The 23,136-nt window shown below is 41.5% G+C and overlaps 2 protein-coding genes across 16 annotated transcripts in view; one reads left to right on the forward strand and one right to left on the reverse strand.

The window, feature by feature from the left end:
• Positions 1–15,254, reverse strand: part of SDCCAG8 (SHH signaling and ciliogenesis regulator SDCCAG8) — a 229,618-nt gene extending 214,364 nt beyond the window's left edge. For all 6 annotated transcript variants that reach the window (XM_032862916.1, XM_032862914.1, XM_032862913.1 and 3 more), the window contains exons 1-3: positions 14,735–15,254; positions 2,206–2,358; positions 1,410–1,495 (exon numbers count right to left, since the gene is read on the reverse strand). In XM_032862916.1, coding sequence (XP_032718807.1) covers positions 1,410–1,495; positions 2,206–2,358; positions 14,735–14,930 — 435 coding nt within the window. In that variant the 5' untranslated portion in view covers positions 14,931–15,254. The remainder of the gene's footprint in view (positions 1–1,409; positions 1,496–2,205; positions 2,359–14,734) is intronic.
• Positions 15,255–15,794: 540 nt separating this feature from the next.
• CEP170 (centrosomal protein 170) overlaps positions 15,795–23,136 on the forward strand; it is a 117,056-nt gene continuing 109,714 nt past the window's right edge. For all 10 annotated transcript variants that reach the window (XM_032862900.1, XM_032862905.1, XM_032862901.1 and 7 more), the window contains exon 1: positions 15,795–15,919. The gene's annotated coding sequence lies outside the window, so the exon portion shown is untranslated. The remainder of the gene's footprint in view (positions 15,920–23,136) is intronic.

The raw sequence follows: 23,136 nt of genomic DNA on the forward strand, positions 1-23,136 counted from the left end.
AGTTGATAGCCATAAATGTTGAATATGGGTATGTAGTACATGTCTCCAAAGTGGGAATTAAGCACGAACGTATGTGTCAGGCTGGAGCGAAGTGTTAATATGGGGGTACGGTTATGACATTTCAGCTGTGAGTAAAGTGTTATATCTCCATGGTTTCTACAACGCAGCCTTGTTTTCCAACTGTCGCACACATTTCAATGCATTACGTTGAAAATGCTTTACGCATTACATTGAAAATGCAAGGTAGTTATTGCTACTTTGACGTATTAGATTTGTGTCAGACTGCATAGGTTTCTAAAGAATTTTAAGTATATACTCTTATGATTACAGAAACGCTGTGAGGCATAATATCTTTCTAGAAAGTAATAGGCCCAGATAGACCTAAGGCCTAGGCCATTATTTCGACCATTTAAACCCGGCCAAATCCTTCCCTCATACCTATCTCTCCCTCACATCTGTATCAGGTGTTAGCATACCACATTGCTACAATCAGGAATAATTCACTCTGTCGAAGCAATAGCAATAAAAAACAACTTCAGAAAAAAATACACTATAGCTTCTCACATTGTGCAATTTTATAACCATGTATTTTAAAATGCAGAATAAGATTATATACTTTGGCTTTGACACTCAAAATATATATTACAAAGAATAGCTAGCAATATAATTAAATTCTAAAACCCCATAAAAAAGAAACAGCTACTCTTTTCCATAGGCCGTTCCCTTTTTTTTTTTTTTGTTAACAATTGCAAAGTAAATTGTCCAGATTTTTCCCTCACTTATACTTTTCAAGCGAACAATAAATTTAAAATTCAGGATTCCCTCTGCCATGGAAATCTCTATTCTTCAGCCAAAATAATCAGAGAGGAGATCATTTCTTTTTTTTAAAGATTTTATTTATTTATGTGACAGAGATTATAAGAAGGCACAGAGACAAGCAGAGAGAGAGAGAGGGAAGCAGGCTCCCCGCCGAGCAGAGAGTCCGATGCGGGGCTCGATCCCAAGACCCTGAGATCATGACCTGAGCCGAAGGCAGAGGCTTTAACCCACTGAGCCACCCAGGCGCCCCGAGGAGATCATTTCTTTTAATGCTTTATGCTATCAGAATGTCCTGCCCCGTATTCTACTAAAACAATACTGTAGAGTTAAAACATACTTAGAGGGTCACGTGGGTGGCTCAGTTGGTTAAGCGTCTCTTGATTTTGACTCAGGTCATGATCTCAGGGTTGTGAGATCAGGCCCCCTATCAGGCTCTGCTGAGAGTGGGGTCTGCTTGAGATTCTCTCTCTTTCTCCCTTTCTCCTTCCCCCCATTCAAGCTTTTTCCCTCTAAATAAATAAATAAATAAAATCTTTAAAAAAAAAAATAGGAAGACAATGTGCTTGTCAGGTTCAAATGTGGGTACGCACCAAAGGGGACGCATCTTGCCTTCTCGATGGAGACAGCTCACTTTCCTTAGTTGCCTGCTGGCGCAACAGAGCTTTGAGCTGATTGACTGTGGAGGGAACACGATGGGTTTCGTTAGCCTCCCCCGGGCCCAGGGCTTGTCACCACCCACCCACACGTCTCTCCGTCTAACAAACACAGTGTAAACGTGTTTTCTGCATCAACAACTGCGCAATGGACGGGAGCGCCAAAGGCAAACAGGAGAAAACCGCTGCCACTGAAAAGCTGAGTCCACGAAGCAGGAGCGCGCCACGGACGGGTGAAAAAAACGGGGTAATACGTGCCCGTGTAGATCTGTAGCTATAGGCAGTGCTGGAAGAACAGGAAGCACCTAACCATGGCTGCTTTTACAGAGAGTTCACTCTGCGAAGGATGAGCAGATTAGGAAGCAGGAGAGGGTGAGAAAAATCCCATTTCGAAGGGATGGTGGACGCAGGGCCAGTGGGCCGCTGTGGCTAGAACATGGCTTGCAACATGGATGGCGGGGAGCAGGACAGAATTATGAACATGCAGAGGTAGCTTGCAGCCCCCTTAAGAAAATACTGCTATGACATTTAAAGGACTGTGGACTTCAGCCTACAGGCACCATGAGGTCAAAGGGAAAATATTCAGCAAGGGAACTGCACCAGCTAATTTTTGTTTCAGGAAGAAAATCACACCTGCAGAGTGGAAGATGGCCTGGAGTCCTTACGCTATGGAGGAGCTTAAAATAGTCACCCTGCGCCACTGAGACCAGGACTGATGTCCGTTCACACGCACCAGCATGGCTGTACTGCAGCTCCTGCCAGGCTGCCCTGGGGTCCTCACTGTCCACACCGGTGCCACACGGGGCGTCTGGTGCGCCTTCTCCAACACCACCGTTGCCTTCTCTCAGGGCGCTTTGCAGCTGGTGAATGCTTCTATTCGCCCGCTCTGCAACGACAACATGATGCAAATCAGCGCTGGGGACGTCTGGACGGCCACATGTACACTTATTCCAAAAGCCAGTTTCGAAAGGAGAAGTCATCGTGTCTCAGACTTTCTGGGAAAAAGCAGAGAGGTGTTTTTGGCTTTGCTGAGGACAGTGCTGAGGAAGAGAGAGATGAAGTCCATGCTCAGAGGTGAGGCTTGATGATCCCTAAGGACCCTGACTCATCCGTGGTGGACACTCAGCACACATAGCTCTACTTCCAAGGAAGACAGAATGGGTTAGATGCTCCCCACTCCACCCTCCCAACACCGACTCCACCCCAGAAAGGGCTCCTCTTCCCTCCCTGAGACACCAGGGTGGTGGGCAGAACTAGCCAGACGGACTCCACCACATCAAAGTCATGCCCAGGGAAGCCTACTTGAGCCTGTGAGCCAGAGGTCCCTCCTCAACAGAGAGACAGCCAGACTGTCTGGACTAGTTTTGATAAAGACCAGAAGAGCTAAATGAAATGCTTACAGTGCCCTCCTCTGTAGTGTTAGTCCCTCCAGTGTCCTGCGGGCTGACTGCACATCTATAGTGACTCTTGGTTAGTGGACCTCACCACCCCCAGGACCAAAGCTCTGACTCACTAGCACATACTTACCCTACAGCCTAAAACGAAGTTTCTTAGGGTATATTATACTATAGTAGTTCATCTCTCCAAATAGCGCCCCCCCCAAAACCAGGACTCTACCCTTGTCCCCTCCCAAGTTGAAACTAAGTTGGTAACTTGTACTCACCAACGGAATGCAGAAGTTACACCATGCCAGACCAGGCTTCATTTTTTTTTTTTTTAAGATTTGTTTATTTATTCGAGACAGACAGAGAGGATGCATGTGCTAGTAAGCGCCCACTGTGCACATGTTGCGGGGGGTATTACAGGGGAGGGAGAGGACCAGCAGACTTCCCACTGAGTGTGGAGCCCACTCGGGGTTCAATCCCATGACCCTGAGATCATGACCTGAGGAAACCAAGAATAGAGACCTTAACTGACTGAGCCACCCAGGCGCCCCCAGATTTCATTTTTTAAATGTCTGGTAGCTTCTGCTTCCTCCCTGCTGGAATGCTTATTTTTATGATTCCTAAGCCACTAAGTAGGAAGCTTGCCTACCCTGCTGCAGAGATTGTGGCTGGACCATGTGGCAAGGAGAGGCCCTGAGACCATATGGGGAAGGACAGAAGCCCAGCCCCGCTGACAGCCAGGGGAGCCTCCAGATGACTCCAGTGCCCGAGGCCATCTCATTGCAATGGTATGAAAGAGACAGGAAGAACTGTCCAGCTGCGTCCAGTCAACCCAAATGCCTTTAGTTGTTGCTGTCAGACACCAGGCTTTACAGTGGTTTGTTATGCAGCAATACAGACCTGAAATAATGATCCAGTGAAATACCCAAAAATGTTTTCAGCAAAGGATCCAAGTCTTTTATTAAAAACAGAATTATACTAATGACACCAGTGATGGCATTAGGAGAATCTATGCTACGTTATGGATATTTTCACATGTCTAACAACCAGAGAACCAGGCAATCAACTGGTAATTTCATTAATTAAGGTCCATTTATTTTTTCCATTTAAACTTGTTGTTTCTGCTCATCTCTTAGGATTGAATTCACTGGTTCCAATTTAGAAAACATTAACTACAACAAAAACTGTTCCTTTCACATTAGAGCTGGAACCCAGATTTCAGTCACCCTGTTCAAAGTTTGACATCTGTATTTGAAAGTTATTTTTTAATCCACTCATTAATTTACCAAGCATCTACATATATTTAAGATGGAAATGTATGTTCGGAAAATGATGAATTCCCATGCAAATTCATCTACATCTATTATCTATTTATTTTTTTAAAAGATTTTATATATTTGTGAGAGGGAGAGAGAGACAGGGGCAGAGGGAGAAGCAGACTCCCCGCTTGGCAGGGAGCTCCATACAGGGCTAGATCCAGGACCCTGGGATCACAATCTGAGCTGAAGGCAGACAACCGACTGAGCCACCCAGGTGCCCCTATTTCTTTACTTTTAAAGGCTATATTTATATATTGGAGAGACTGAGAAAGCAGGTGCACATGGCGCACCACACACACGAGTGGGGCGGGGTGGGGAGGCAGAGGGAGAGGGAGAAGCAGACTTCCTGTGGAGCAGGGAGCCTGACATAGGGCTAGATCCCAGGACCCTGAGATCATGACCTGAGCTGAAGATAGAGGCTTAGGCAACTGAGCCACTCCAGTGCCCTATCATCTATTACAAATGAACTCCATTGAAACAATCCTTAAGATCTTTGAGGGAAGGAGATGGTACTTTCCCTGAGAAGGTCCCTAAGAAGGAACAACTCTTAACAATGATGGCCAGTGACATTCTTGTTCTTCTTTGACAATTTAGGTCTATTTCTTCTTGTGTCCTCAGGAGAAAAGCTCCTCATCTTTGCTGCCTACATAGGAACCCTAAGAGAGCTACAAAACAACTATCTTTTCATTACCAGTCATGGATGAAAATATATTTACAAACATATATTCTACAGGACCTTGAAAAACAGATTTTACTTTATCCAAGCTCATTAATTTCAAAGTTTAGAACAAAAAAAGTAACTGTAACTCAGTTTAAAAAAAAAATACACACACACACACACTACTCTGTGTTATAAAATATCTGACATAGGTTCTTTGCTTAGAGTAACTCATTTTATTTCCTAATTAAGAAAATAAGCCTTTCAGGTCAGGGGTTGGACAATGAAATTTTATTACTAACTACACAAGAGACTCAGTGAATTTATCACTACATTTCTCTCCACACACCAATCCTATTTTCACACAGACCTTTGTCTGACAGGCCTTTGTGCTGAATACTAATCAAGCCTGGCCTCCTCTTACTCATCATGAGTTTTGCTTTTTGGGGTGGTTTGGGGTTTTTTTTTTGTTTTGTTTTTTACTCATCATGAGTTTAAGAAAAACCCAGATAAGACACATTTCTGGTTTTAGAAAAATAAGAAGTAGCAGTTTTCCAACAACTTAGTATTTTCTAAAGAGATTTATTAATGGAAAAGGAAAATCAAAGTGTTACATGGTAAGCAATTTAGTTCCCAGAGCTTTAGACTCACATGCGTAAATCTATGAATAAAGCACTTACCTTTATTACATCCATTAGAAAGGAAACAGAGGGACTGACTAACATTCAAAGTGTGCCCTGTGGAGCTATGAAATGACTTTTTCTAAGATAAAGGATAATTATTTATTTATACCTAATTTGACTAAAAGCTAAAAAGCTGTATTAGGAAAAAGAAAGGAAATCCGGAAAAAATTCACAGTTGAAAAATCTCTATACATAGAGTTCTTTTATGAGATTACAATGTTGGCGAGTTTTGAGCTCATTTAACCCCTTTTCCAATATCCCTCTTTACTCTTTTAGAATTTATGACAGTCAAAGACTATGTGTTAAAATTACACTATGAAAACAGTTATTATATGAAATGGTGAGATAGTGAAATCAACAACTCTCCCGAGGAAAAGTTATAACCAAGATATGGGTTTTTTTTGCAATCACTGACTTCAGTTACTAGGATCAGAGAGGAAGAGAAGGAATTTGCAGAAACTGTGTCCTAAAACTAAAACTAAAAAGGGAAGTGATATTTTTAAGTCATTTCAATAGTATATTTCAAAATACTCCACATGCTCTTCAGGTATAAAACAGAAAGAGTTAATCCCGAGGAATAATAATGCTTAGATGGTTCAAAACAGATGAAACCCTATTGCTCTTCAGCTGGAACCACCGCAATCCAAAGTCCTATAGTCCTTACAGAAAACACTAAACCCCACATGCCATTATCTGCTATAAACCGGATTAGACAGGAGGTTCTGGTTATCATTTCCTATCCCATTGTGAGTGGGCAAACTTTTTCTGTCCACAACCAAGAGACGAAAAGAATACTCATTTCTTCTTCTCTCCAGAAAGGACAGTACGAGTATTTCATAATGCATCCTGATTTCTTATCCCCAGCACCAACCATAGCCTGAAAATAAACTTAATTATCAATACAAACCCAAATAGGACCTCTGAGTCCCAAAGCAACACATGAACATAAAAGTAAGTAGTGGGGCGCCTGGGTAGCTCGGCGGGTTGAACCTCTGCCTTCGGCTCGGGTCACCATCTCAGGGTCCTGGGATCAAACCCTGCATCAGGCTCTCTGCTCAGCAGGGAGCCTGCTTCTCCCTCCCCCTCTGCCCGCCTCTCTACTTGTGATTTCTCTCTCTGTCAAATAAATAAATAAAATCTTAAAAAAAAAAAAATAGTAAGTAAGTAGTATTTCTGGAGGTCCACTACTCATATATCAATAGTACAATGAGCACCACAAGTGAGCGAGCTGCTGACTATTGGTCCATTTCAGTCTGTCTTAACCATTCTCATGGTCCAATCCCACCCACCCATTTTCTCTCCCACGTTACCATCAGGCCTCTCTTCACCAAGGTGTTTTTGAACAAAAGGCAAATAACATCCCAGTTTAGGAAGGTTCATCCCTTATATATGGACAGTGAATTATTCATGTCTCCGTTCTCCATCTGCACAGGGTGATGTGAACAGGAATTACCCCGGTGACTGGGTGGGGGGAACCACTCCCCAGGCAGCACCCAGATGTCTCTGAGAAACCAAGCAATGAACCAGACCTCCCTAGGCTGAGACTCGAGATGCACCCCGGTTCTTAAAACAAGCTGAGACCAGGGCAAACAAGCAGAAAAATGAAACCACAGCAAGATAAGAGATACATGTGTCTGTCCACACTTGACTGGGCTTCAGCTAGTCAGAAGATTGTTGTCGCCCTTTACTAGGGGACTGACAGCTAGCACAACCAAGATAAAAACAGCCTAATCCAAAGTCAGAGAAAGCCAGCCTCGGAAATGACAATTACAGTAGTGAAAGGGATTAAAAGTAACATGCATAAATGAAAAAAACATCGAAAAGAAAAATCTCTCATAAAAGAAAAGACTCTAATAGCCAAAAAATGTGCTGAAGGCGTTGGCGCCAGGAGTGAAAGGTGATCTGAACAAGAATGGCAACGTCTTAAGAAAGCAGTGGCTGGAAGGCCATTAAGGACGTGTGGATGTTGGCAAATCAAGGAGATCAGCTCTATACATTATGAAGGATACACCAGGTATGTTTCCAGCCCCAACTGGGAGGATGTATGCACCTGTCACTTTCCACTGATAAGTAATCCTAGCCAGACTGGCAGAAGATAGGTAAAATCACCAGCCAGAACAATCAGTATCCTTAACTATAATTATTCTTGAGCAAGATTCTTGTAGAACAAAGGCAATGAGCAAGGCCTTGCTACTTCTAGATCACGGTTTCTCAACCTAGCACTACTGACATTTGCACCTGATTGTTCTTTATTGTAAGGAGCTGTGTTGTGCACGTTTAATGGCCTCCCTGGCCCCTACCCGCAAGATGCCAGTAGAAACCCCCGCCCCCGAACCACCGGCAGTTGTGACAACCCAGTGCTCATCATGACAAGTGCCCTTCCCCCATCCCACCTCCCACTATCATCCCTCAGTTTGTTCTCTACCTTTAATTATGGCAACTGCACCCAGAGGATACAAAAAAAAATTTTTTTATTTACCCAGAGGATACAAAAATACAGATTTGAAGGGGTACGTGCTCCCCGATGTTAGAGGAGCATTATCCACAATGTTCAGAATTGAGGAGACTTGTTGCATTACATTACACTGTAATGTAATTACATTGTTGCATTACATCGTAACTACAGCCACCTCACTGGGCAGGACAGTGAGCTAGTCAGCCACAGCGCACAAGCCATGACCATCACCTCCATGACGGGGCACTTCTGATCCAGGTATTAGGAGAAAGTGTTATACCTGCTGTAATCAAGAACTTGAAATCCACATTTAGCTTCATATCGTTTCAAGGCCTACCACAGGAAACAACAGTTACACTTCAAAGCCATCTTTCAGAGACACCATAGGTGACTGCGCCTGTACATATTCTGGTGGGTCTTGATGAAGAACATCCCCCGCCCCCCCCAGCCCATCAAGGTTGCTTTGGCCCAGTGCACCAGCCCATTTCAAGTTACTCTCTCTACCTTTGGACCGTGTAAGGAGTATTACTAAGTGAAAAGATGGAAAACCTTAGCACACCCTGGGGAAGTGATCAGAGTTTACGTTTGTAAACATCTCAGGAGAAAATATAATTATTCTCAGGATCTCAATAACTTGGAATTAACTTAATCCCCTTTTCCGCCCAAGAACATGCGAAAATGCCCTTACAATTTCCTAACACTGAACCATTGTTTTGGTTCTAAATTATTCCAAGGATGACTATTTATTTATAAAATAAGTTTGTACTGCCTTTTCTTTTCCGGCTGCTAAGTCCGGGCCTTTGCCTATTTTACCTCATCAGTAGTGGAGAACGAAAAATGGGAATTTACTAACTTTTGTGATTCTGGTTTAAAAAAATGGTCATAACAGCTAAAACTACTAAGAAAAGCCATTAGAGCAGACAAAACAAACAAACAAAAAGAATGTATGTTATCTAAATTTTATCAGCAAAAAGATAACTCAGGTGTTTATAAATTTCATTTGCATCACTGATCCTTATTTATTAATAGCCAAACCATTCCGTTTCTTTAATTTTGAGAAGAGAGAGCTATTTCAATTTACACCAAATTGCCAAAATAATTTTCTCATTTCATAATGAATGTTTCCAGGGGCTTTATTACATTGTTGCCTGTCTTGGTCACAGCGAGGCTGGTAGCAAAACAAATAAACAAACACACACTATCTGTGGAGTGTGTGTGTGCTTGCGCACGCATGTGTTTATGTATAGGTAGTGCACACGGCAAAGAAGAGAAAAACATTCAGAAAACACTCAAGAAAAGCAAAAACAAAAAGAAGAAATACAAGTTTGATGAGTAAAATTGAGAAAAAGGACTTTACTTAAATTGCACACATGTTTTCTTAAGTTTATGAAAGGTCCAGATGACATCACTGCTGGCTGACTCAGTGACCAAAGTATTGGCAAGCAACATAGGCCTCCTAGAGATGGGAGCCTTTCCCTGCCAGGGGGAAAAAAAACAGCACTTGGTAAGATCTGGGGAGATATGTCCATCATACATAAGTAAAATTTATCAACATTATCTTTGGTTTTCTCAAACTAGATCAATTTATAAAGAAACAATCAACCCTCAAATTTTATATATATATATATTATATATATATTTCCCCCCCTATATTCAAGCTCTCACTTTCTATGAACCTAGTTCCACTCCTTCCTCTCATTTTTATAAGACAGAAACATAACTATCATCATTCACATGGTCCAGTCAGCGTTGGTAGAGGGGATATTAGTGGTGCAGGAGCCTGATAGAAAGCCCTGCAGGGGGAACCAGGTTCTCAGGTGTATTTTTCTAACTAAATGTGGGAGGAAGGGTGAAGAAAAATAAAGAAACTGGAAGGTTTTTATTTTTTTTAAGATTTATTTTATTTATTTGAGAGAGAGAGAGAGAATGCATGTGTGAGTGGTGGGGAGGGGCACAGGGAGAGAGAAGGAGAGAGGGGATCTCAAGCAGACTCTGCACTGAGCATGGAGCCCAACACAGGGCTTGATCTCATGCCCCTGAGATCATTACCTGAGCCAAAACCAAGAGTTGGACACTTAAGTCACTGAGCCATTCAGGTACCCCCAGAAATTGGAATGTTTTTAAAGAAAGCATAAACTGCCCAGTTTGGCCATAAGCCTCACCACTCCCTAGTGTCTTCCACAGACTCTATCACAGAATTTGTCACCTGCTTGGGTCCTAGGGCAGTAATTCTGTCACCTCCTCTAAACTTTTCCTTTTACAGACAAGAGAACAAGAATCTAAGAAGAGTTTACTGACTTGCCTAAGGTGACACTGATGTTTATCAGTAAAGCTACAGTCGGATTTTAGTGGCCTGACTTCTAGTTCCATAGCCTCCACTGCGTCCACTATACTCTTACGGAAATTCAATCTAGAACCCAGAACATGATGTTGAAAGCAAAAGAGGAACTAGCATAAAAAATGGATGTGGAAAATAATGATGTTATACTTGTCACAGTCTATGTTTGTTTTCTTTACCCTCCCCCTGGCAGCCAAAGGTAGTTAGGAACTAGGTAAATAGATGAGTCATATAGAGAGTGTTGGTGACACAAATGTACCTACAGGTAACACTGCAGCAATAAGCTAGACACAATTCTGTTATTAAGAATGGGACACTGCTTTTCTAACAGGTTCTCTCCTTTCTATTATCATATTCCTACATTCAGGGCACAGAACTTAGAACAGCCTGGATTCCCTGTTACATTGGTTTTTCTGACCCTTTCTTGGCTACAGGCTAGTTTATTTTATACCTCGTGGCCTTTGTACAATGATGTGGTGGATTTAAATGAGAGGAGGGGTATTTGCTACTCTCCCCAGTTCCCAATATAGTTCTCAATCAATCCTTAATGCTAGCTGCCTACATTCGCTGTAAAGAGAATGAGTACCTAACCGTCCTGCAGGAGACCTCCAAGTCACTTCCACCTCTCGATTCAACTCCATGATTCCCAAGGTACCTGTTTTCCCCACACTGGAATCTTTCAGATCGTCTGCTGTGAAGCAATAGTATCGCAGAGCAGTGAGGGGAAGGGGGGGGAACAGTGGGGCAATGAAGCCTTACTTTGGGGGAAGGGGGGGGAACAGTGGGGCAATGAAGCCTTACTTTGAAGGGAAATCACTATTTCTCTCTAATTTCTTACAATGAGGGCACAAACGATCCAAAGCAAGAGATAAAGAGTGAGTACATCTGAAAAGTATAAGGAAGGGAAGGGTAAGAAGGGAGTGTGAAGTCTGCCAGTGGGTTCCCTCCTTTCACAGCTGCTTAAGGTCATGAGTCAAGGAGAAGTAAGAATTGCACTTCGGTTTTAAAAGAAAGCAAGCACAGGCACCCGGGTGGTGCCTTTGTTTAAACCCCCAAATCTTGGTTTCAGGTCAGGTGGTGATCTCGGGGTAGTAAGATTGAGCCCCTTGCTCAGCTCTGAGATGCTCACTCTTTCTCTCCCTCTGCCCCCCAACCTCTCAAATAAATAAATCTTTAAAAAATAAAAATAAAAGAAAGTAGCTTTGACTCTGCCTTTCAAATCAGAACTTCAAATCCTTGGGATGCCTAGGTGGATCTGTTGGTTAAGTGTCTGCCCTGGGCTCAGGCCCTGATCCTAGGGTCCCGGGATCAAGTCCCACATCAGGACCTCCCACTGCTTGTGCACTCGTTCACTTTCTCTCACAAATAAATAAAATAAAGCCTTAAGGGGAAAAACAAAACAAAACAAAACAAAAATCAAATTCTTAATATACTATAAAGGTACTTAAAATTACATTTAAAGTAATGAGAAAAAGCTCTAAAAATAAGGAATTAGCGTAGAAAACTGTGAAAGCATTTTGCATTTTTATATGGCTACTTGCTGGCTGAATATAAATGAAGGGATATTAATAATAATTACACGTACAATTATGAAGGAACCAGAGGAATAACATGTGAGGAAAGACCAAGAATACTTATTAGTCTTTGTTTAAACATGAACTAGGCAAAACATTTTGGGGAAGTAATGGCAGATAGACAAAACCAAACAAAGCAACAAAACCAAAACAAAATAAAACAAAAGAACTTCAAATTGTGTTTTATCTGATTGTATAGTAACAAGTTCTCAAGTCACTAGGCACAAACACTTAAATAATGAAATTCCACATGGAAAATAATGCCACCATACTTTGTTTATTCAGAAGCACACATTTTGACTTCAAAGGGAATTATCCTATTCAAAAGGCCTAATTTATATGTGTGCAGCAAAGAACTTCTGACTATACTTTAACTCAGGATTAGCTATTTCCTTCCATAAACTATTATATAAACCACACATAAAAGTTAAAATGCTACTAAATAAATAATAAGTCTTGAAAACCCACCAAAAAAGTCAGGTTCCATTTCTTGTTTCACTGTCAAGCCATCACTTAAACAAACAAACAAACAAACAAACAAACAAAAAAACCAACTTTAACTTTTTTCTCTGCTTCATGTTTGCTTTTGATTATAACTGTTTTTACGATCTTATACGGTTGTCACGCTAAACTTAAAATTTACTTTAAAATGTTTCACCTGTGAATGAAACCTCTCCACTCTAAATAATTACTGAAAGCAGCACTCATTTGAAATTAACTACCTATTGCACTAAAAAGCCCTATTAAGCCCCCACTGTTTAGATAACGTTTCAAAATAAGGTAAGAGGAGGCAAAGTATTAGCAGAAACTTATAACTAAAAACAAATTTTTACCAGCCTCAAAAAAATCACTCGTTATCATTGTGCACAGTGCACCTCTTGCTTTCAAATGAAAAGTCAGAAGTGGTTATTTTTGTATCTAACAGCTTCTGAAACATCAGTAGACTGAAGAGAGTATTTATCAAGACAAATTATTTTATTCTTACAATTTGAATATTGAGAATGTTGACAGTTTACAACACTGTTGACATATGGAAACAATACATAATAACGCTTACAAAATCTAGAGTCACTAGAAGATAAACTTTCTCATCTCCTCAAAAAATCTTCACTTTGCTGCAAGAACCAATTATAAGTAGCAGCGGACTTTTAGCGAGTGCTTCTTATGTGCCAAGCACTACTCTTTACCCTTATTCTCTATCACAATTATCTGTAATTATTTTGTTTATTGTCTTTCTCCCCCACAATGCAGAGGCTCCGTGTGGACAGAGACTGTCTACCTCTTTATTGTATCCCCAGCACCAAGCATGCGTTATACATAGTAGCCACAACATTTTTAAGTGACTCATTGTTCTACGACATTTTTAAGTGACTCATTGGTCTAAACACTTTAAATAATTTTTTTAAACTGTTGGTCATGGGCACCTGAGTGGCTCAGTCAATTTAGCATTTGCTTTGGTCATGATCCCAGAGTCCTGGGATGGAGTCCCACATCCGGCTCCCTGCTCAGCAGGGAGTCTGTTTCACCCTCTGCCTCTGACCCTAGCCCTGCTCATGCTCACTCTCTCTCTCTCTGTCAAATAAATAAATAAAATCTTAAAAAAAAAAAAAAAAAACCCTGCTGGTTATGATCTAAAGGGTTAAGAAAATGCAAAAGAATAGAGTGTATTACATTTAGTAGATATTCTCCAGTGAAACTTTTATATGTATATGTATATGTCCCACATAAAATGTATTTACCAATGGGTAACAATTTTTTTAAAAGCTGAAAAATCAGTGCTTTATGTGTATTATTTCATTCGCTCCTCACAAATAAACCTGTAGATAATACCATAACTTCCTCTTTAAAATAATAGTACTGAGATTTCCAGATAGTATATAGGATGTCCAAGACGACAGAACTATTGATAAGTACAAACATCACTCCTATAAAGCCTCATTGATCCCTAATGACACTAAGAAAATCTGAATTAGGGGCGCCTGGGTGGCTCAGTGGGTTAGGCCTCTGCCTTCAGCTCAGGTCATGATCTCAGGGTCCTGGGATCCAGCCCCGCATCCGGTTTTCTGCTCAGCGGGGAGCCTGCTTCCCCCTCTCCCTCTGCCTGCCTCTCTGCCTCCTTGTGATCTCTCTCTGTCAAATAAATAAATAAAATCTTAAAAAAAAAAAATCTGAATTAACCAAATAAGGTATCAGTAATAGTAACCATAACATGATTAATAAAGAAAAAAACGGGCTTTTAAGGCAGTCAGTTGTGACTGAATTTAATACCTGGTTCTGCCACTAACCAGCTGTGTGGACTTTGGGCTAACTCAACCTCTTTCCACCTTGATTTCTCCAGGTGTAAAAGAGGGATATTCATAACGTTGCTGTGAGTTTAAAATGATTTGATGTATGTAAATAGCTTAGACCACTAAATGGAAGCTTTTGTGATTAAAATAATTAGTATTTTCGTTTACGTGGTCCGATAAATCACATTCAGCAGCCTACACCACTACCTTAATGTGTGAAAAGCGTGAATCAGGAATTTACTGGATTAAAATTAGGGATGTGGGCAAGAGTGGACTGGAGCCACCCAAAAGTTTCTGCTGGCCTTGGGTGAGAACGATGCCTATGTCAAGCTCAGGGAGTTGGTTCAGATAACTATGGGAATCAAGGGGGAAACTTACTGCTTCACGGTAAAAACAAACGCAAACTATTTCATTTCTGCTCAAGGATCACAGCACCATCCATCTTCTTCCTCTGCGTCCTGGCTGGGGCTGAACCGAGGTGTTAGGAAACGCACCTGGCCAGCTCCCGCCCACTAGGCCCTGGGACCCAGGGGCTAGGGCGCAGAGGTTCGGCGCAACTCACCCCGGAGACTCCGTTGATACTCCCCCAGAATCTCCTTCAGGGTAGAGTTCTCCGGGGACTTCGCCATGCACGGACCTGGGACCAAGAGATGGGAGTCACGTGGGGAAGTGTCCAGTGTCGCCCCTCTGGGAACAGGAGGCCTTGGCGCCGGAGAAGCGCCCGCCTGCTTCCTGCCGCTGCTGTCATTGGGGAGCATGGAACCCCGGACAGAGCTCGCCGGGGGCCCTTCCCACCCAGTGGCCCTTATGGTGGACGTCGGGAGTTGTAGTCCGCAGCCCGTGGGTCTGCAGTCACGAGGCTCCTAAAATGTCCCTCCAACTATACTACAATTCCCAGAGGACATCGCGCCACAAGCTTTGGCGGTTTGGCGGCCAGATCCGGTTGCCAAGAGACTGCTTGGAGGCTCCGCCCTTTTTCTGTAGCCCAGGCTGGCTTAGTTCTGCCTTTATCCCATCCTGCTGTTTGGACCACCCGACCGACAGAAAGAGCTCCCTGAAGGCCTTGATTCTTCTAAGTCTGCTTGGTCCTTGAGTCTTCTCAAGGACACAAATAACAAGCTCGTCGTCTTTCAGCCGCGACCATTTGCCAAAACAGCCAAATAAATTCTCAAGAAAAAGAAGCTTTAAATCTCCCAAACAGCCTGGATTTTGAAGGCATCCGACACTACAAATCCTAGCATGCCCAGCAGCGAGACTTCCACTTGGAGTTGGCGCACTGCCCTCTGGGAACTGTAGTCCTTTTTAGTTGCAGTCCCGGCTAACGCCAGAATCCTCTTCATTGTTCAAGCTGGTCTTTGGAGCACGCCTGCGCAATAGGCCGCTGGAGAAGCCTTTGGGTGAGACCCTCCGCACAGTCCCTTTTCATTGTCTGCGTTTGGCGCCTGCGCAGTAAGAGATCGCTGGGACTGGGCCGGCTGAGGGGATAGGGCCGGGTTCCTCGCCCTTTCCTCAGGCGCCTGCGCACTGGGCGGCCGCTCTTTGCCGTTACCGCTATGTGCGGGGCGTGTGTGGAATAACGTTATTGCCCAGCGGAGCTCAGGGCCGGGAGATCGACCGGAGCGGCAGCGACGACGACGACGACAGCGGCAACGACGACGACGGGGTGGGGGGAGGACGGCGTGCGAGAGACTCACGGGACGCGACGCGCCCCGCCTCCCCCGTCCGGTCCCTCTCTCAGCGGTGAGGGGTAAGTGATGCGCTCAGCGGCTCGGGTTAGGCGCTGCCGCCGCTGCTGCCGCTGCTTCCCTACATCCTCCCGGGTTTGCAGCGGCGGCTCGGGGCGCGGCCGAGGTTGCTGGGCCCGGCTGCGAAGGGGGCGCTTCCACGCGGCGCCCCCCCCAACCCGGGGCTCCCGCCCCTCCCCTCCCCCACCCTGCCCCCAGCCCCACCCGCAGTCCCTCCGGGCCCTTGGCCGCCTCCTCTTCCCGAGAATGTCTTGAACCATTTTCAGCCGTCTCTCGGCTTTGTGCAGCCCTCCCCCTGCGCCGGAGCAGCTCGCTACGGGTGCGGGCGGAGCATTGGAGCGAATGGCTGCGCTGCAGCTGGGGAAGGGATTTTTCCCCGACCGGAGCAGCTAACAGTGCGGGGCTTTCTGGTGAGGTTGGTTTAGGGGATGTGGGGCGGCTTGGCGGGGAGGTCAGGCCAGGCGCCCTCTGGACGCGGTTGGAGGGCGTGGAAGACGTGGTGTCACGCACCCTGCCAGGCGACTGCACCCGCGCTGGCTCCGGCTCGGTAGTAAACCCGGGGGAGGAGAGAGTGGCTTCCTCTCGGCTTCATTGTCCTAAGATTCAAATGTGGGGTTTTGGTGTGCTTCCCTTCGTTTTATGCCTGACACAGGGCGGGAAGACGTGGGATTTGTGTCCTAAGTTATGGAACCCCGGGGGGGGGGGGGGGTTAAAGGGGGCGGGAAGGGTGGTGTTTAGTAGGGCTTTAGGGATTTATTTGAAGAATGTAAGCCCTGGAAGACAGGGACGGTGCCTGTCCAAGCATTGCCAAGGTGATAAACACATTATTAGATGGCTCTGAAGACTGGACTTAGAAAGGGCTCGAAGACGAGGCTGTTGTGTAGCAAGGAAATGAACCAGCAGAATTGTTTTTTCATTGGGTGGGTAACGCGTTCCTGTTCCTAAGGGAATAGACTAGGCTCTATCTTTCGGTTTTGTTTTTTTGAGCAGTCAAAACAAAAAGCGAGCCCGGTACATTTCTGTTTCTGATTTTGTTTATTCATGCTTTCCTTCTCTTAATGAAAATTCACTCATTTGGGAGAAATGTGGTGGGGCAGATGATCGTTGATTCAAAAATGCATCTTTTAAAATGATTTCATCTTAAGCTTTCAATGCTTACAACCGTTTGCTGGCGTTAAGACAAGCGGAAGAAAGAATGAAGCAGGATGGGGAGGAGCAGGTGGACGGATAATGGGGGAGGAGAGTTACATTGTGAATACTGTATCTAGATCTTCACTGATACAACCCCAGCTGGATATGTTTCAAAAATTTAGTAATTCAGTTGCAAGGTACAAATAATTTTCTATCTTTCTACTTTGAGAAAAGTAAAACCAGTGCTGTTTTTCATCCTTCCTAACTTTGTGGATATTACAGGATTTTGGTATTTTAAAAACTCAAGAATCTAAGTGCACTTGACATAGAGGAAGACACTGAAACGTGGAAAGTTAACTGAATTGTCTGTCCAAGCGTCACTGCTGTTGAAAGGCAGAGCCAGATAAAACCAAGATCTGTTCCTCCAGTGGGCTCTTTTGGTTTTGTCCCTTAGTCCCCCTAGCCTGTGAAAATTTGTGGAAAGCTTCTCCACGTGCTCCTTGAGTTGTCCTTAACAATCAAGTTCATTGATAACCCTAGTTATATTAACCTAGTCCTTTTCCTTGTGATGCAAAGATAATTCTACTGAATTGGAACTTTGTTATTATAAATTAACTTACAATATAAGTAAAGATGCTCTAACATGGGCTTTTCACACCTGATCTTAACCAAAAGGCTGAGAAGCGATAACATGGGCTTTTCATAAGAAAAAAAACTTTTGGAAGTTTTTCCCTACTACTTATTAGTAACCATATTTTAATATTATGTCATGATATTCAGTAGTATTTTATGGCATGATGAACTCTGTAAGCTCTGTTAAAAGTAAAATTGCCATGTAACAGGAACCTGTGAAATTCATTTTTCTTCAATTAGTGAATTACATTATTCTCAAATTAACTTTTGAGGAAAAAAAATCTAACTTTTTATCAAAATTTGTTTTTTCATTTAGTTGCTTTTGACAAAGTGCTTTTTTTTGCTTTATAATCTTACCCTTTAATTCTACTTTGCATTTTAGTAGACTTTTTAGATATGCCCCTTTAAATTTTAGCTTACTTAAAAATAATCTAACTAAATTCAGCGGGTGGAGTTATATTAAGTGAAACTTTAAATGTATTTTATTGGTAAGTTTCATTGTTCTCAATTACTTTGGAAATAACCATCTGCATGTTTTCTATCTTAGCCTTAGAATAATGACATTTATGCTATAAAGTTATATATTATACTCACTAATGCAAATATTAAAGTGTTTTTTAAAATTCTATGCTTAGTGATTTGTTTTCTTCCAAGTGTCAGTTTTTTTCAGTTATAAAACACTGAAGTTTTATTGTTGCATCTGATAGTAATCAGACACCACTCATCTAGTACTGAATACTGCCTATGTTTAAACTTGTTAACATTTTTTATTCAACAGAATTATACTCCCATAAAATAATTTTTAGTATTTGAATTTGTAATGATTGATTTTGTTCTCTATCGTGAACATTGGGGTTTTAAGCAGTGTCCTATTCAAATAACTAACAGACAGCAATGTACTGAATTGCCAACTAAAATATCTGTACAGTTGCAAATTATTACGGAAATATAACAAAAAACAATTAGATACCATCTGAAAAATCCTTGGTGGGTAGATAATATGGAGGAAAATGTTGAGTGTTGCTATGTTTCAGTAAGAAATGAATTTCTTCTGATGGGGAGAAACTCACACCATCCTTATTTCATAAACTTACGTTAATAATCAAGATTTCCAATAATCAACTACCCTTGGTGAAATGGGATTTAATTTATTTACTTAAATTTTTTGAGGGACTGAGCTAGCCAGTATGGGCAATACAAAAGAATAAGACATCTGTCTGGTAGTAGAATTGATTAAACTAGACAGATAGTCTGGTCTAGGTAAATGATTATGCAAGAGTGTATCTATGTTCTACTTTTTTTTGGCCAAAATGAATGACATGGTCAATATATACTGAAGGTAAAGCCCTCTTTTATGTCAAACAAAGGTAGAAAGGAAATGAACAAAAGCAAGGTTAAAGAAAACCTTAAAAAATTACTTACCTACAAATAGGGATTGTACAGAACATGAAAGTGGAAAAGAATCTCAAGTATGCATTGCTTAGGTTTAAGAAACAATATGAGACATAGCAGAGAATGTCATTATTTGATTATATCAATAAGCAATAACTAATATAGAATATTACCCTTTGGAACATATTTAATGAATAAATGACTAATATCTACCACGTCTTCAAACCTACTATGTGTCAGGCAGTGCGTATGCCTGTGTGTGTGTGTGTGTGTGTGTGTGTGTGTAATTCATGCAATAGTCTTGTATATAAGGTATAAATTTACACATTTAAATTTGAGAATATTTGAAGCCTAGAGTTAGTGAATAATTTTGTCTCTCTGTCATGCATTACTAAGTGGTAGACCCTATAACTGAACCTTTGTCTTTTTGACAAAAGCCCAAATTCTTTCCACTCATCCTTTTTGGTAAATTAAGAAAAAGCAAACTATACTCTTTTCTGATTCACAAAACTTTAGAATTAGAGGAGACCTTAGAGTTATCTGGTGCAGTGTACCTTCTACTACTGCTCATATCCCTGAGGTCTTACTGAATCCAATTTCTCCAAGAACAACACTTTCATGAACAAAGAGGCATAGGATGTCTCATTTAGCTTCTGGAAAGTACAATAGGAAGATCATAATTAAATCGAGCTGGCGTCTGCTTTACTATGTAACTTCTCCTCATTGGTTATAGTTCTGTCATAAGAGGAAGATTACAATACAATACAATACAATAAGGTATTTCTTGGCCAGGTTTTCGCTTTTCTAAATTAAATACGATAACCTTACAACTTCATATGATACTGTTTCCTTTACCTTTCTCATCAGTTGTCACCTAGATTTAGTTTTGTCAGTTCTGTTCTTTTTGTTCTGGTCTAGTTTTTATATTTAATTCTGTAATTATGGTCTGAATGCAGTGTAGTGAAATTATCCCTTTCCTTAATTCAAACTGTACACTTGTGTTTACAGTCTAAAATTGTGTTAACTCTTTAATAACAGTAATATCTTTGCTAGTTCTAAGCAAAGAAAAATGAGAGAAAAATGTATGGCTTTTCAAGTTATTGTTATGCAATTCAAGGGATTTGAGTTTCTATATTCTTTTCTAATGTTAAAATGACCTCTCTTTTTGAAATGATAGTTCTTAATGAACAATAAAAAGTTGGCAGTTATGTTGGTTTTCATTTTGTTTTTTTTGAAAAATTGGAAACCATCGGTGTAGTCAACATAAGCCAGTGTCTTTTTTATTTTAAGATTTTTCCCATTCTGTATGTATACATAGATGACTTTTTGAAAGTGTTAAACTTTAACCCTTTCAGATACCATCTCCTTTGATGTAGCTATGGTTAAAATTTGTTGAGATCTTCCATGAGTCTGTCATCCAAGGGATTAGTTTCCCTTCCTGGCTTTTAGACACTTACAAATTTAACAAGCCAGCCCTCTTATGTCTTCCTCCTGGCTGTGTACTGGATATAGCCGAGTACAGAGCCATGCAGATTTATAAATAGAGTAAATGTAACATAAATAAAATATGCTTGAGAAAAGAGGTGACAAAAAGATAATGAAAACCATTTGAATATTTTTTGTTTGCTTTTAACCAAGGAGAAGACCATTATTTTCTCCAGTATGGAAGAAGTTGGTCAAAGCTTACAGTCTGTTGCATAATAATGGATAACTAGACAAAAATGAGTCAAAGAAGCATAGGCACGATGAAGAAAATGTGGAGTAAGAGGACAGACTGATGGGGAGACTGCTATTTTCCATTTGTTTCTAAGTAGTCCCTCAAATAGAACGTTCGAATGGTTCAAAAAAATCAAGCAATTTTAAAAACAAATTATACGAAAAACCCTCCTACTCCTCACATTGTTGCTGAGTTAGCACGTTCCCTAATCCAATAGGTAACTTTTTATTATTTCTTCTGTATCATTCCAGTGAGTTTTTCTTTTTCAAAGTTAAGCAAATATATATTCTTAGCCTGCTGCCCGTCTTTTATACGAAAGAGAACCTCTTAAGACAACATACTGCACCTTGAGAGTTACCATTTTAGGAGCAGTTAGGGAATACTGTCCTGTGAGGAGGTGACATTTAGCTGAGACTTGTCTTAGGTGAGGAAGTAAGCCATGTAGGCATGTGGTTAGACTGTGCGGTGGTGCTGAGACAGGAATGGGATGAGTGAATCTGGAGAGTAAAGAAAGCACTGGCTGGAGGTGAGTGAGCGAGAGGGAGAAATAGGAGGAGGAGATGAGATTGAATCGAGACTGTAGGGTTTTTAACTTAACATGTTTGGGGAGTTAGTTGGAGGGGTTTGATTGGGGGACTGACAAAATAATTGTACTGTAATTTTGAAGTATAGTCCGGACTGTTTTGTGAAGAACAGACTGGACAGGACAGGGGGAACAGGGAGGTGAGTTAAGAGACCATTGGAGTGATCTATACTAAGTTGTTAATGGTTTTGACTACAGTGATAAAGGCAGAGATAAAGTTACAAGGTCTGGTTTTTTAAAAATCCAGAGTTTTGGATATGTTAAGTTTGAAATGTCTGCTAAACATCGAGTGGAGCTGTCAAGTAGGCATGGAATATACAAGTACAGAATTCAGCAAAGTTCGGGTCTGAAGATATTTAATCTTAAGCATCACCAGTAGAACATATTTAAAGCCATAGGACTGGAAGACATCCCTAGTTACTTAGGTGAGAAGAGGTCCAAGAGTTGAGACCTGATCGTCTTCAGCAGTGAAAGCTTAGCAAGGGAAAAGGAGCGAGCCAGAAGGATTGAAAAGAAGTGGTCAGTGAGATAAGAGTGTGCTGTCCCAGAAGCCAAGTAAAGAGTATTTTTGGAGAGAAGTGATGTTGAGTCAAACTACACCGCCTCTGATCACCTGAACGCACCTTATAAGCTGGATGTGGACATTTTGCTAGAAGTCCCTTTCTCCCGGTTTTTTGATGGGGATGTTCACAGTTGTTATCCCCCAGAAACTACTAAATCTGAAGCCCTGAACAAAGTTTGGTTTCTAGCCAGGCCCCTGCTGTTTCTCGGGTGGACGTGGCTGCCACTGCTGCCGCGGACTGGACAGGAGAGAATTGCTCTTCAGTGAGAAGAATTTGCTGTCAGGGATTGATTCAGTCACTACTTCTGTTATCTTAAACGCATCATTTCATTTCAGAAGTCCAGTTTCTTCATCTGAAAAGTAAATCTAGCGATACTCCATTTACCTCAGAGGTTTATTTGGAAAGACAAATGATGTAAAAGACAGATGGAAAAGACAGATGGAAGGTATGGTTGCCCTAACCCATCACCCCAGATGTGGGGCCACTAGCTTGTGTCATGTTTGAAGAAACATTTTGTTTGGGGTGATGAATAGAAATATTTTTTCAGTCTCACACTGTGGGGATAGTTTTCTTCTCCTTCTGCATTTCATCCCCATAAGGCAGTTTTGCACATTATTTTAGTGTTCTTGGGAGTGGAAAAAAAGACATGATGTGGAAAAGAGGTTTTGAGATAATAACTTTCTCCAATCCTAAACTCATCCTTTAATTCCAGGCACAGTGTCTAAATGAGACCAAAAAGTAAAGTTTTCCTTTTTTAACTGGCTTTTTTTTCCCTGGAAGATATTTTACCAGATAAGGGTTTTCACATCTTATGTGGAATAGTAAAGTACAAATTCAAAGCATAGGGTATGTTAGGGGACTTGAACTCAAGGCAGTCAGCTAGAAACTGATTTGAGGAAACAGAGGACAGGGAAAATGAGCATACTTGATATAGAGGTAAAATATAAAATATTTATTTTGGTGAAAAAGGAACATTGCAAATAGAGGACTTTGAGCAGTAATTCTTAAGCAGTAAAGATGTTTTTGAAGCAATAGGGCTATATTATAGGATATAACTTCAAAATCTCTATCTTAAGGACTCCGTGTATTATCATTTGCTCAGTTGCTCAATAAACACTTCTCATTGGATAAGCAATGTATTGCACCTTATTTTTTATGCTTTTTTTCATATTACAAAACTAATTCTTGTCTATTGCAGAA

Source organism: Lontra canadensis, unplaced genomic scaffold, assembly GCF_010015895.1.
Source record: "Lontra canadensis isolate GAN:19392208 unplaced genomic scaffold, GSC_riverotter_1.0 scaffold24, whole genome shotgun sequence".
Lineage (NCBI taxonomy): Eukaryota > Metazoa > Chordata > Mammalia > Carnivora > Mustelidae > Lontra > Lontra canadensis.